We start from the raw sequence: 14,686 nt of genomic DNA on the forward strand, positions 1-14,686 counted from the left end.
CATCACCACCAGTCAATATTACATCACCAGTCAACCCAACCTCATCATCAGTCAACATGACTTCACCACCAGTTACAAACAATGCCCTTGCCTGGTAATACATGCTCTCCACAATGGATATACTATATTTTGTATTAACTTAATGATTATTATACCACTAGTCCATAATTAATATATGTTTTCATTTTATTTAAATGTGAGATACACCAAACATGTAGCATCAGTCTTTTTCATTATTGGACCACTATCACTGGCTGAAATGTATATATAGTAAAGCAACCTTTTTTGGTGTAATGTTATATTTATTTCCAATAAATATTTCCTTATTTCAAGGTAATGCAAGCACTCCGCCTGTCACTGGAACATCTGCACCACCAAGCATCACAACTACTAGCTCTCCAACTACAACTACAACCTCAACACCTACCACAACAGAGCCAAAAATCAAGTTGGGATTTAAGTTGAAAGAAACTTTTACTCCTCAACTTGCAAACAAATCTTCACCAGCGTTCCTTGAACTAAAGAACAAAGTGACCACAGCGGTAAGTTCATATTATATATTTCTTCTGTTTTTGCGTCTTACACTATCCTTTGCTACTCAAGAACATTTATTAAAAAACACTAATTTCAAATGATTCTTTTCTTATATCATCTTTATTCTTAAATGTTTGAATGTTTTTCAACCAAATTCATTCACAGCTCGACATGGTCTATTCAGAACAATATGGATCCAGCTTCAATCATACTGTCATCAACAGCTTCAGGTATAACACAATTGCTTGCCATTACATTTGTAAAATGGCTGTTCTACTTGTTTGCTAACATATACAATAGGACAATAAGGTATCAAAAATGACTTTTCAAAATATGTGTGTTACAGTCAAGGATCCGTTGAGGTAGATGCTGAACTGATATTCAATGAAGGGAATACATTACCAAATACCACTTCTGCAGCTGGAACTTTGGTGACTGCCTCTTCCAGCTCCAATTTTTCTCTCAGTGTCAACACATCTTCTATTTCTGCAGCAGGTAAGACTTGCTGTATCTTCCAACTGTCAAGTTTGATTATTGGGAGGACATACTGACTATCTTGTGACAAGAATATGTTTATCAAAACCACACAATAACGTATTTGAACATTTGTATTTGTATTTGTAGTTGTTTTGGCTGCAACTCCAGCCCCAACCACAGTTGCCCCTTCAACACCACTTGTCAACATCACCTCACCTCCAGTCAACATGACTTCATCACCAGTCAACCCAACATCACCACTAGTCAACCCAACATCACCACCAGTCAACCGGACATCATCACTAGTCAACATGACATCGTCACCAGTCAACATGACATCCCCACCAGTCAACATTACATCACCATTCAACCCAACCTCACCATCAGTAAACATGACATCACAAGTCAACCCAACCTCACCATCAGTCAACATTACTTCACCATCAGTCAACCCAACTTCACCATCAGTAAACATGACATCACCAGTCAACCTTACATCACCAGTCAACCCAACATCACCAACAGTCAACATTACTTCACCACCAGTCAACCCAACTTCACCATCAGTAAACATGACATCAACACCAGCCAACATTACTTCACCATCAGTCAACATTACATCACCCGTCAACCCAACATCACCACCAGTCAATATTACATCACCAGTCAAACCAACCTCACCATCAGTCAACATTACTTCACCATCAGTCAACCCAACTTCACCATCTGTTAGCATGACATCACCACCAGTCAACCTTACATCACCAGTCAACCAACCTCACCATCAGTCAACATTACTTCACCATCAGTAAACCCAACTTCACCATCAGTAAACATGACATCACCACCAGTCAATATTACATCACCAGTCAACCCAACCTCATCATCAGTCAACATTACATCACCATTCAACCCAACCTCACCATCAGTAAACATGACATCACCAGTCAACCCAACCTCACCATCAGTCAACATGACTTCACCACCAGTTACAACAATGCCCTTGCATGGTAATACATGCTCTCCAAAATGGATATACTATATTTTGTATTAACTTAATGATTACTATACCACTAGTCCATAATTAATTATATGTTTTCATTTTATTTAAATGTGAGATACACCAAACATGTAGCATCAGTCTTTTTCATTATTGGACCAATATCACTGGCTGAAATGTATATATAGTAAAGCAACCTGTTATGGTGTAATGTTATATTTATTTCCAATAAATATTTCCTTATTTCAAGGTAATGCAAGCACTCCGCCTGTCACTGGAACATCAGCACCACCAAGCATCACAACTACTAGCTCTCCAACTGCAACTACAACCTCAACACCTACCACAACAGAGCCAAAAATCAAGTTGGGATTTAAGTTGAAAGAAACTTTTACTCCTCAACTTGCAAACAAATCTTCACCAGCGTTCCTTGAACTAAAGAACAAAGTGACCACAGCGGTAAGTTCATATTATATATTTCTTCTGTTTTTGCGTCTTACACTATCCTTTGCTACTCAAGAACATTTATTAAAAAACACTCATTTCAAATGATTATTTTCTTATATTCATCTTTATTCTTAAATGTTTGAATGTTTTTCAACCAAATTCATTCACAGCTCGACATGGTCTATTCAGAACAATATGGATCCAGCTTCAATCGTACTGTCATCAACAGCTTCAGGTATAAAACAATTGCTTGCCATTACATTTGTAAAATGGCTGTTCTACTTGTTTGCTAACATATACAATAGGGCAATAAGGAATCAAAAATGACTTTTCAAAATATTTGTGTTACAGTCAAGGATCCGTTGAGGTAGATGCTGAACTGATATTCAATGAAGGGAATACATTACCAAATACCACTTCTGCAGCTGGAACTTTGGTGACTGCCTCTTCCAGCTCCAATTTTTCTCTCAGTGTCAACACATCTTCTATTTCTGCAGCAGGTAAGACTTGCTGTATCTTCCAACTGTCAAGTTTGATTATTGGGAGGACATACTGACTATCTTGTGACAAGAATATGTTTATCAAAACCACACAATAACGTATTTGAACATTTGTATTTGTATTTGTAGTTGTTTTGGCTGCAACTCCAGCCCCAACCACAGTTGCCCCTTCAACACCACTTGTCAACATCACCTCACCTCCAGTCAACATGACTTCATCACCAGTCAACCCAACATCACCACTAGTCAACCCAACATCACCACCAGTCAACCGGACATCATCACCAGTCAACATGACATCGTCACCAGTCAACATGACATCCCCACCAGTCAACATTACATCACCATTCAACCCAACCTCACCATCAGTAAACATGACATCACCAGTCAACCCAACCTCACCATCAGTCAACATTACTTCACCATCAGTCAACCCAACTTCACCATCAGTAAACATGACATCACCAGTCAACCTTACATCACCAGTCAACCCAACATCACCAACAGTCAACATTACTTCACCACCAGTCAACCCAACTTCACCATCAGTAAACATGACATCAACACCAGCCAACATTACTTCACCATCAGTCAACATTACATCACCCGTCAACCCAACATCACCACCAGTCAATATTACATCACCAGTCAAACCAACCTCACCATCAGTCAACATTACTTCACCATCAGTCAACCCAACTTCACCATCTGTTAGCATGACATCACCACCAGTCAACCTTACATCACCAGTCAACCCAACCTCACCATCAGTCAACATTACTTCACCATCAGTAAACCCAACTTCACCATCAGTAAACATGACATCACCACCAGTCAATATTACATCACCAGTCAACCCAACCTCATCATCAGTCAACATTACATCACCATTCAACCCAACCTCACCATCAGTAAACATGACATCACCAGTCAACCCAACCTCACCATCAGTCAACATGACTTCACCACCAGTTACAACAATGCCCTTGCATGGTAATACATGCTCTCCACAATGGATATACTATATTTTGTATTAACTTAATGATTACTATACCACTAGTCCATAATTAATTATATGTTTTCATTTTATTTAAATGTGAGATACACCAAACATGTAGCATCAGTCTTTTTCATTATTGGACCACTATCACTGGCTGAAATGTATATATAGTAAAGCAACCTTTTTTGGTGTAATGTTATATTTATTTCCAATAAATATTTCCTTATTTCAAGGTAATGCAAGCACTCCGCCTGTCACTGGAACATCAGCACCACCAAGCATCACAACTACTAGCTCTCCAACTACAACTACAACCTCAACACCTACCACAACAGAGCCAAAAATCAAGTTGGGATTTAAGTTGAAAGAAACTTTTACTCCTCAACTTGCAAACAAATCTTCACCAGCGTTCCTTGAACTAAAGAACAAAGTGACCACAGCGGTAAGTTCATATTATATATTTCTTCTGTTTTTGCGTCTTACACTATCCTTTGCTACTCAAGAACATTTATTAAAAAACACTCATTTCAAATGATTCTTTTCTTATTTCATCTTTATTCTTAAATGTTTGAATGTTTTTCAACCAAATTCATTCACAGCTCGACATGGTCTATTCAGAACAATATGGATCCAGCTTCAATCGTACTGTCATCAACAGCTTCAGGTATAAAACAATTGCTTGCCATTACATTTGTAAAATGGCTGTTCTACTTGTTTGCTAACATATACAATAGGACAATAAGGAATCAAAAATGACTTTTCAAAATATTTGTGTTACAGTCAAGGATCCGTTAAGGTAGATGCTGAACTGATATTCAATGAAGGGAATACATTACCAAATACCACTTCTGCAGCTGGAACTTTGGTGACTGCCTCTTCCAGCTCCAATTTTTCTCTCAGTGTCAACACATCTTCTATTTCTGCAGCAGGTAAGACTTGCTGTATCTTCCAACTGTCAAGTTTGATTATTGGGAGGACATACTGACTATCTTGTGACAAGAATATGTTTATCAAAACCACACAATAACGTATTTGAACATTTGTATTTGTATTTGTAGTTGTTTTGGCTGCAACTCCAGCCCCAACCACAGTTGCCCCTTCAACACCACTTGTCAACATCACCTCACCTCCAGTCAACATGACTTCATCACCAGTCAACCCAACATCACCACCAGTCAACCCAACATCACCACCAGTCAACCGGACATCATCACCAGTCAACATGACATCCCCACCAGTCAACATTACATCACCATTCAACCCAACCTCACCATCAGTAAACATGACATCACCAGTCAACCCAACCTCACCATCAGTCAACATTACTTCACCATCAGTCAACCCAACTTCACCATCAGTAAACATGACATCACCAGTCAACCTTTCATCACCAGTCAACCCAACATCACCAACAGTCAACATTACTTCACCACCAGTCAACCCAACTTCACCATCAGTAAACATGACATCAACACCAGCCAACATTACTTCACCATCAGTCAATATTACATCACCAGTCAACCCAACATCACCACCAGTCAATATTACATCACCAGTCAAACCAACCTCACCATCAGTCAACATTACTTCACCATCAGTCAACCCAACTTCACCATCTGTTAGCATGACATCACCACCAGTCAACCTTACATCACCAGTCAAACCAACCTCACCATCAGTCAACATTACTTCACCATCAGTCAACCCAACTTCACCATCTGTTAGCATTACATCACCACCAGTCAACCTTACATCACCAGTCAAACCAACCTCACCATCAGTTAACATGACATCAACACCAGCCAATATTACATCACCAGTCAATCCAACCTCACCATCAGTAAACATGACATCACCAGTCAACCCAACCTCACCATCAGTCAACATTACTTCACCATCAGTCAACCCAACTTCACCATCAGTAAAGATGACATCACCACCAGTCAACCTTACATCACCAGTCAACCCAACCTCACCATCAGTAAACATGACATCACCAGTCAACCCAACCTCATCATCAGTCAATATGACTTCACCACCAGTTACAACAATGCCCTTGCTTGGTAATACATGCTCTCCACAATGGATATACTATATTTTGTATTAACTTAATGATTATTATACCACTAGTCCATAATTAATTATATGTTTTCATTTTATTTAAATGTGAGATACACCAAACATGTAGCATCAGTCTTTTTCATTATTGGACCACTATCACTGGCTGAAATTTATATATAGTAAAGCAACCTTTTTTGGTGTAATGTTATATTTATTTCCAATAAATATTTCCTTATTTCAAGGTAATGCAAGCACTCCGCCTGTCACTGGAACATCAGCACCACCAAGCATCACAACTACTAGCTCTCCAACTACAACTACAACCTCAACACCTACCACAACAGAGCCAAAAATCAAGTTGGGATTTAAGTTGAAAGAAACTTTTACTCCTCAACTTGCAAACAAATCTTCACCAGCGTTCCTTGAACTAAAGAACAAAGTGACCACAGCGGTAAGTTCATATTATATATTTCTTCTGTTTTTGCGTCTTACACTATCCTTTGCTACTCAAGAACATTTATTAAAAAACACTCATTTCAAATGATTCTTTTCTTATTTCATCTTTATTCTTAAATGTTTGAATGTTTTTCAACCAAATTCATTCACAGCTCGACATGGTCTATTCAGAACAATATGGATCCAGCTTCAATCGTACTGTCATCAACAGCTTCAGGTATAAAACAATTGCTTGCCATTACATTTGTAAAATGGCTGTTCTACTTGTTTGCTAACATATACAATAGGACAAAAAGGAATCAAAAATGACTTTTCAAAATATTTGTGTTACAGTCAAGGATCCGTTAAGGTAGATGCTGAACTGATATTCAATGAAGGGAATACATTACCAAATACCACTTCTGCAGCTGGAACTTTGGTGACTGCCTCTTCCAGCTCCAATTTTTCTCTCAGTGTCAACACATCTTCTATTTCTGCAGCAGGTAAGACTTGCTGTATCTTCCAACTGTCAAGTTTGATTATTGGGAGGACATACTGACTATCTTGTGACAAGAATATGTTTATCAAAACCACACAATAACGTATTTGAACATTTGTATTTGTATTTGTAGTTGTATTGGCTGCAACTCCAGCCCCAACCACAGTTGCCCCTTCAACACCACTTGTCAACATCACCTCACCTCCAGTCAACATGACTTCATCACCAGTCAACCCAACATCACCACCAGTCAACCCGACATCCCCACCAGTCAACATTAAATCACCATTCAACCCAACCTCACCATCAGTAAACATGACATCCCCACCAGTCAACATTACATCACCAGTCAACATTACTTCACCATCAGTCAACCCAACTTCACCATCTGTTAGCATGACATCACCCGCAGTCAACCTTACATCACCAGTCAAACCAACCTCACCATCAGTCAACATTACTTCACCATCAGTCAACCCAACTTCACCATCAGTTAACATGACATCAACACCAGTCAACCTTACATCACCAGTCAACCCAACATCACCAACAGTCAACATTACTTCATCACCAGTCAACCCAACATCACCACCAGTCAATATTACATCACCAGTCAAACCAACCTCACCATCAGTCAACATTACTTCACCATCAGTCAACCCAACTTCACCATCAGTAAACATGACATCACCAGTCAACCTTACATCACCAGTCAACCCAACATCACCATCAGTCAACATTACTTCACCATCAGTCAACCCAACTTCATCATCAGTTAACATGACATCAACACCAGCCAATATTACATCACCAGTCAACCCAACCTCATCACCAGTCAACATTACATCCCCAGTTAACCCAACTTCACCATCTGTCAGCATGACATCACCACCAGTCAACCTTACATTACCAGTCAACCCAACCTCACCATCAGTCAACATTACTTCACCATCAGTCAACCCAACTTCACCATCAGTAAAGATGACATCACCACCAGTCAACATTACATCCCCAGTTAACCCAACCTCATCATCAGTCAACATGACATCACCACCAGTCAACCTTACATCCCCAGTTAACCCAACTTCACCATCTGTCAGCATGACATCACCACCAGTCAACCTTACATCACCAGTCAACCCAACCTCACCATCAGTCAACATTACTTCATCATCAGTCAACCCAACTTCACCATCAGTAAACATGACATCACCACCAGTCAATATTACATCACCAGTCAACCCAACCTCATCACCAGTCAACATTACATCCCCAGTTAACCCAACTTCACCATCTGTCAGCATGACATCACCACCAGTCAACCTTACATCACCAGTCGACCCAACCTCACCACCAGTCAATATTACATCACCAGTCAACCCAACCTCATCACCAGTCAACATTACATCACCATTCAACCCAACATCACCATCAGTAAACATGACATCACCAGTCAACCCAACCTCACCATCAGTCAACATTACTTCACCACCAGTCAATATTACATCACCAGTCAACCCAACCTCATCACCAGTCAACATTACATCCCCAGTTAACCCAACTTCACCATCTGTCAGCATGACATCACCACCAGTCAACCTTACATCACCAGTCAACCCAACCTCACCATCAGTCAACATTACTTCACCATCAGTCAACCCAACTTCACCATCAGTAAACATGACATCACCACCAGTCAACCTTACCTCACCAGTCAACCCAACCTCACCATCTGTCAGCATGACATCACCACCAGTCAACCTTACATCACCAGTCAACCCAACTTCATCATCAGTCAACATGACTTCACCACCAGTTACAACAATGCCCTTGCCTGGTAATACATGCTCTCCACAATGGATATACTATATTTTGTATTAACTTAATGACTATTATGCCACTAGTCCATAATTAATTATATGTTTTCATTTTATTTAAATGTGAGATACACCAAACATGTAGCATCAGTCTTTTTCATTATTGGACCACTATCACTGGCTGAAATGTATATATAGTAAAGCAACCTTTTTTGGTGTAATGTTATATTTATTTCCAATAAATATTTCCTTATTTCAAGGTAATGCAAGCACTCCGCCTGTCACTGGAACATCAGCACCACCAAGCATCACAACTACTAGCTCTCCAACTACAACTACAACCTCAACACCTACCACAACAGAGCCAAAAATCAAGTTGGGATTTAAGTTGAAAGAAACTTTTACTCCTCAACTTGCAAACAAATCTTCACCAGCGTTCCTTGAACTAAAGAACAAAGTGACCACAGCGGTAAGTTCATATTATATATTTCTTCTGTTTTTGCGTCTTACACTATCCTTTGCTACTCAAGAACATTTATTAAAAAACACTCATTTCAAATGATTATTTTCTTATTTCATCTTTATTCTTAAATGTTTTAATGTTTTTCAACCAAATTCATTCACAGCTCGACATGGTCTATTCAGAACAATATGGATCCAGCTTCAATCGTACTGTCATCAACAGCTTCAGGTTTAAAACAATTGCTTGCCCTACATTTTAAACAGTGTGTTTTCATACTTGTCTGCTAATGAATTCCTTATAATTTAGTTAATAATAGAAACAAAACTGTGTTTACAACTTTGTTTTAATTTTGTGTTATTATATGGTGACGATCAGAATGTTTTGAACAAATTAAAAATGTTATTTTCTTTAAAAGATATATCTGTAATCCCTAGATATGAAGCCTTAGCTAAACAACCAGGTAACCACCAAAGATAACGTTTCAAAAATATGTTTCTTACAGTCAAGGATCCGTTGTGGTTGATGCTGAAGTGATATTCAATGACGTGACAACATTGCCAAATGCCACGTCTGTGGCTTCAGCTTTGGCAACTGCTTCTTCCAGCTCTAATTTTTCTCTCACCGTCAACGTATCCTCTATTTCTGCAACAGGTAAGATTTCTCCTAATGTACAAATGTTGTTTTTTTCTTATTACAAACACCAACTGAATATGTGATGACAAGAATAACTATTTTAAAGCTATGATAACTAATTTGACAATTGTTATTTTCAGCTCTTTTGGCACCAACTAAAACCCCAACCACAGTTGCCCCTTCAACACCACTGGTCAACTTCACCTCACCTCCACTCACAACAGCCGCTTCCACTGCTGCACCAGTTCCTTTAACCACAACCGCATCAATAATTTCTACCACATCCAATGAGGGAACCCTTGGACTACAGTTTAGTCTCAACCAAACATTTACAGCAGATCTCTCAAACTCATCCTCAACAGCATACCAGACCTTGGCTGCAGAAGTGGTCAAAGAGGTAAGATAAAATAAAAGTATGCTTAAAATGTATTTAATTCAATAAGCATCAGAGGATAAACAATTAGTTTGAAATACATTGTATCATTAAGCGACTAAATATAATTGATAAAGGTCTTCCAGTGATGTATATCATATTTTGGTCCTTCTATTTTTCTTCAGAATTTTTATTGTGGAACCGTTAATCAGAAATGTGCCTTCGATACCTCCTTACTTCCTTAATTTACCTAGATTTTTGCATTGAAAATGATAATAATGTATTCTTTCAGCTCAACAAAGTGTGTACAACTCTGTTTGGATCATCTTTCGTTCGCTCCGTTGTTGACTCATTCACGTAAGAATTCATTTTATTAAGTTGCTTATTTTTTCTGGACATTTTCAAGTCACTTGCTTTTAAAAAAGGTTTTGCTCTCTCTGTGTTTTCATTGTAGGAGTGGCTCGGTGGTTGCAGACACAACCATTGCATTTAAAGATACAAGCTCAGTTCCTTCATCAAGCACAGCTACTTCACAGCTCAGCAGTGCATTAACAAGCAACTCTACCTCCCTGAGCGTTATATCAGGCAGTGTTTCTATAAGTAAGTAATTGGAACTTATCAAACGTTATTACTCTGGTCATAAATCCATTGAAATGATATGCATTTTGAAGTGTCAGATTAATTGATAACCCATTTGTATTGGTACAGCTTCTTCTACTGCTTCCACCGCCACACCTACTGCTACAGCTGCCCCTACTGCAGCTCCTACTGCAGCTCCAACTGCAGCTCCAACTGCAGCTCCTACTGCAGCTCCAACTGCAGCTCCAACTGCAGCACCCACTACAGCACCCACTGCAGCACCCACTGCAGCTCCAACTGCAGCTCCTACTGAAGCTCCAACTGCAGCACCAACTGCAGCTCCAACTGCAGCACCCACTACAGCACCCACTGCAGCACCCACTGCAGCTCCAACTGCAGCTCCTACTGAAGCTCCAACTGCAGCACCAACTGCAGCTCCTACTAAAGCTCCCACTGCAGCTCCTACTACTGCCACAACAACAGCTTCTACTGATCCTCCTACATCCAGTGAGGGAACTCTTGGCCTTCAGTTCAGTCTCAACCAAACATTTACATCAGACCTCTCAGACTCATCATCAACTGCGTACAAGACTTTGGCTGCAACAGTGATCAGTGAGGTAAGATCCCTTAGCACTTTGATAGTGTATTGCAAACAAAGTTAGATTTTCTTTCAACAATAAACATAAGAATACTGGAAAACACTTTAAATGTTTTCTATTGTAAAAATTATCAAATTATCCCTACTATTTTAAATTAACCTGTTAACATTAATGGATATAGACCACATTAATGACATAACCCAGTCATAAGAAGGCCAACAGAAATGTTCAAAACTGTCAATTAAGTTTATTCTGTAGTTAAACCCTTCAGGATATTTTAAACAGATAGCTAATGCTGTATTTTAATGTACACCAGCCATGTTTAAGGACTATATTCACTTGTATAGTCCTTACAGTAATCCTGTATTATATTGAAAGGTGTTTTTTTTCAGTTTGCCACTTCCCCTTAAGTACAGTTAAACGCAGATCATAGTGTGTACTAATATTGGTAAGCTGCTTATAGATGCTTGTGACCATAGTTTTTATTTTGCATTGCAATTGACAGTAATGTTTTCTTTCAGGTAAACAAAGCGGCTCAAAAACTCTATCGATCATCTTTCCTTCGCAGCATTATTAACAAATTCACGTAAGACTTAATTTCAGTCCCTGACTTTTTTGTTAGACATTTGCCCTTTCTACTCCCTGTCACTAAGTGTCGCTTTCTCTCTTTGTCACTCTAGGCAAGGATCAGTGAAAGTTGACATGACCCTTGTGTTCACAAATAAAACCTCAACTCCTACAGCAAGCGATGCAACTTCAAAATTCAGCACTGCGCTTAGCTCTTCATCCCTGAATGTTGTACAAGGCAGCGTTTCTGCACGTAAGTGGTTGTAAACTATAACGTCAAACTATGAATTTAAGGTGTAATTATTTATTTATATTAAATAATAAAACACGTTACAATGTCATTTGTGTGATTTTCTGGTGTATATTAAAGATATAACAGGGCTCAAGATTTGGATGTAGCATAGCCTTTATTTCCTGCCTTAGAATTCAGTTTTAGTCCAGATAATAACACTGACCACAAACTTTGCTTTTTCTAATATTTCAGAATCAACATCCACGTCAAGCAGTCCCCCTCGGCCCACAATGGGCTCACTGGTCGTGTTTTCACTAACCCTGCTGGCTGTGGCCCTGACGATGACAAACTAATACCAAACATCAAAGGCAGATACACTTGGCTAAGAGCTTTTTCTATGCTATCAAGTGGGATCAAAGCAATGTACCACCAAACTGAGAGCAAGACATAACATGCGTGCAAAATGAAATTTACCAATACAATGTTAAATGGTAAAAGGATGTGTGTGCAAACGATTTATTTTGTTCAGTATTTTATACATGTGATGTTACAATCAATTGTGATCGATTCAATTTATTTTTTCTTTTCTTTAAAAATAACTTGTCATTGAGATAAGTAATCAAACATACCATATTTTATACTAATTTGGCTTTTTATAACAGCTTCCATTCAATGTATTTGTTTTGTAAATGCTTATTTTTATGCTATTAGTCACATGTAATTTGTTCCCAAATGTTAAACTGTATAGAAGATAATGTAATACATATTTATCTATAATAAAAAGCATATAAAGATCAAGCAGGACACAAATTACATTAAATGCCATTGTTAAGTGTGAGTGATGGAAGAAGTGTGCAGGTGATGTAGCGTGGTGCCAAAAGCTTGTGTTTTTGTAAAATGATCTTGATGCGGAAAAATAATGATTCATATGACTTCTGAGGCAAACTACCAGTGTAGGACATGTTAGACCATGCTAGTCTTTCCCTTACCCAAACCATGTCGTTTGTGAAAACATTTTAGTTTCCACAGAATGTCATTGCAATACAAATAATTGTCATTGAATTGATTAATACTATTTTTCCTGTATGACTTTGAGAAGGGGAATAATACGTATGTGTATCTTTGTTAATCAATAAAGTATTTAAATGTTACCTTGGGAGTTACTTTACTTTTAATTTTTTTATTTCTTTTATGTAAACAAGAATATTTTGCCTCTAATCCAAAGTGTAAACACTTTTTGTGTGTAAAGCAATGATTATGTCGCCCAAATTATTTGGCAGGAAATTAACCAATTGGCGCATAGAGTCTGAAAGGGTTTTTAAAAAACAGCTTCTCACATTCACCAATTTGTTACTTGAACACCTGGTGAAGTAACAACACACTTTTTGGGTAAAGAGCTTAGACTCAGGCCCGGTTCTACGGGGGTGCATAAGGGTTAAAGTTAAAAATTAAAAGTTAAAAAAATAAAAAATAAAAAATCCAAAATATTACATATATAATAACAATAATAATAATTGTAGTAATAATAATAATTGTAGTAAGAAGAAGAAGAAGAAGAAGAAGAAGAAGAAGAAGAATATAGTCAATGATGGACATAAAAAAAATGGTTAAAACAACCAGCCCTTATCGCCAGCAGTAACACTGCATCTACACTGAAAAAATAAGGCCGTTGGATTAACATGATTTTAATATGGAAACCGGTTGCACACATTACAAATATGTGTACTCAAAACTATTCCATTATGTTAAAGACACACAACTATGTTATGTCAAAGAAACATGAAATTGTTATGTTCATTTGAATATTTCCTTTAATATAGGTATATTCATTTACCCTATGTTTAACCAACATGACTTTTTTATGTTCATTTTAGGCTTTTAATATGCTCAGTATATTTAACTTGTACCTGTTAAAGCAACATGATTTCTTTATTTAAGCTTCACTGTAAAAAGTCTGTTGGACTTAAATAATAAAAAACATGGAGATCGGTTGCACATATTAAAATCATGTGTGCTCAAAACTATTCCATTATGTTAGAGACACACAACTATGTTATGTCAAAGAAACATGAAATTGTTATGTTAATGTGAACATTTCCTTTAATATAGGTATATTCATTTACCCTATGTTTAACCAACATGACTTTTTATGTTCATTTTAGGCTTTTAATATACTCAGTATATTTCTGTATAGAGCCACATGAATGTTTTGTTTAAACTACATGCTATAGTTTTCTGTTTAATCTACCGTGCTCAAGGGGTACATAAGATTATTTATTTCATGTGAATAGAGGCATTTCGTACATTCTTCTACAGGATCCATCCTAATCTCTTATATCTACAGCATTTATCACAAGATTTTAAAACAAATAGTCAATAAAGACAAACACATTTCTTTGAACAACATTCATGTATTTTTCTCAAAAAATACAATATTAACAACCACCACACATCCAGATGAGCTTTTGGT

General features: G+C 37.8%; 1 protein-coding gene across 5 annotated transcripts; it reads left to right on the top strand.

The window, feature by feature from the left end:
• The first annotated feature begins 66 nt into the window (after positions 1-66).
• Positions 67-13,278, top strand: LOC117543418 (uncharacterized threonine-rich GPI-anchored glycoprotein PJ4664.02-like). 5 transcript variants are annotated; one of them, XM_034211711.1, is made up of 29 exons: positions 67-94; positions 334-542; positions 700-764; positions 881-1,029; positions 1,159-1,771; positions 1,951-2,021; positions 2,262-2,470; positions 2,629-2,693; positions 2,810-2,958; positions 3,088-3,951; positions 4,192-4,400; positions 4,558-4,622; positions 4,739-4,887; positions 5,017-6,021; positions 6,262-6,470; positions 6,628-6,692; positions 6,809-6,957; positions 7,087-7,994; positions 8,754-8,790; positions 9,031-9,239; positions 9,397-9,461; positions 9,736-9,884; positions 10,007-10,263; positions 10,532-10,596; positions 10,694-10,839; positions 10,948-11,435; positions 11,939-12,003; positions 12,098-12,237; positions 12,469-13,278. In XM_034211711.1, the coding sequence occupies exons 1-29, from the start codon at positions 82-84 to the stop codon at positions 12,567-12,569; spliced, it is 6,888 nt and encodes a 2,295-aa protein (XP_034067602.1). In that variant the 5' UTR covers positions 67-81; the 3' UTR covers positions 12,570-13,278. The 5 variants fall into 5 exon arrangements, with proteins under 5 accessions (XP_034067602.1, XP_034067601.1, XP_034067600.1 ...); XM_034211710.1 differs by having other exon boundaries at positions 7,087-7,294; positions 7,478-8,790; XM_034211709.1 differs by having other exon boundaries at positions 3,088-3,734; positions 3,915-3,951; positions 7,087-8,790.
• Positions 13,279-14,686: the final 1,408 nt, after the last annotated feature.

This window comes from Gymnodraco acuticeps, unplaced genomic scaffold (genome assembly GCF_902827175.1).
Source record: "Gymnodraco acuticeps unplaced genomic scaffold, fGymAcu1.1, whole genome shotgun sequence".
Taxonomy (NCBI): Eukaryota; Metazoa; Chordata; class Actinopteri; order Perciformes; family Bathydraconidae; genus Gymnodraco; species Gymnodraco acuticeps.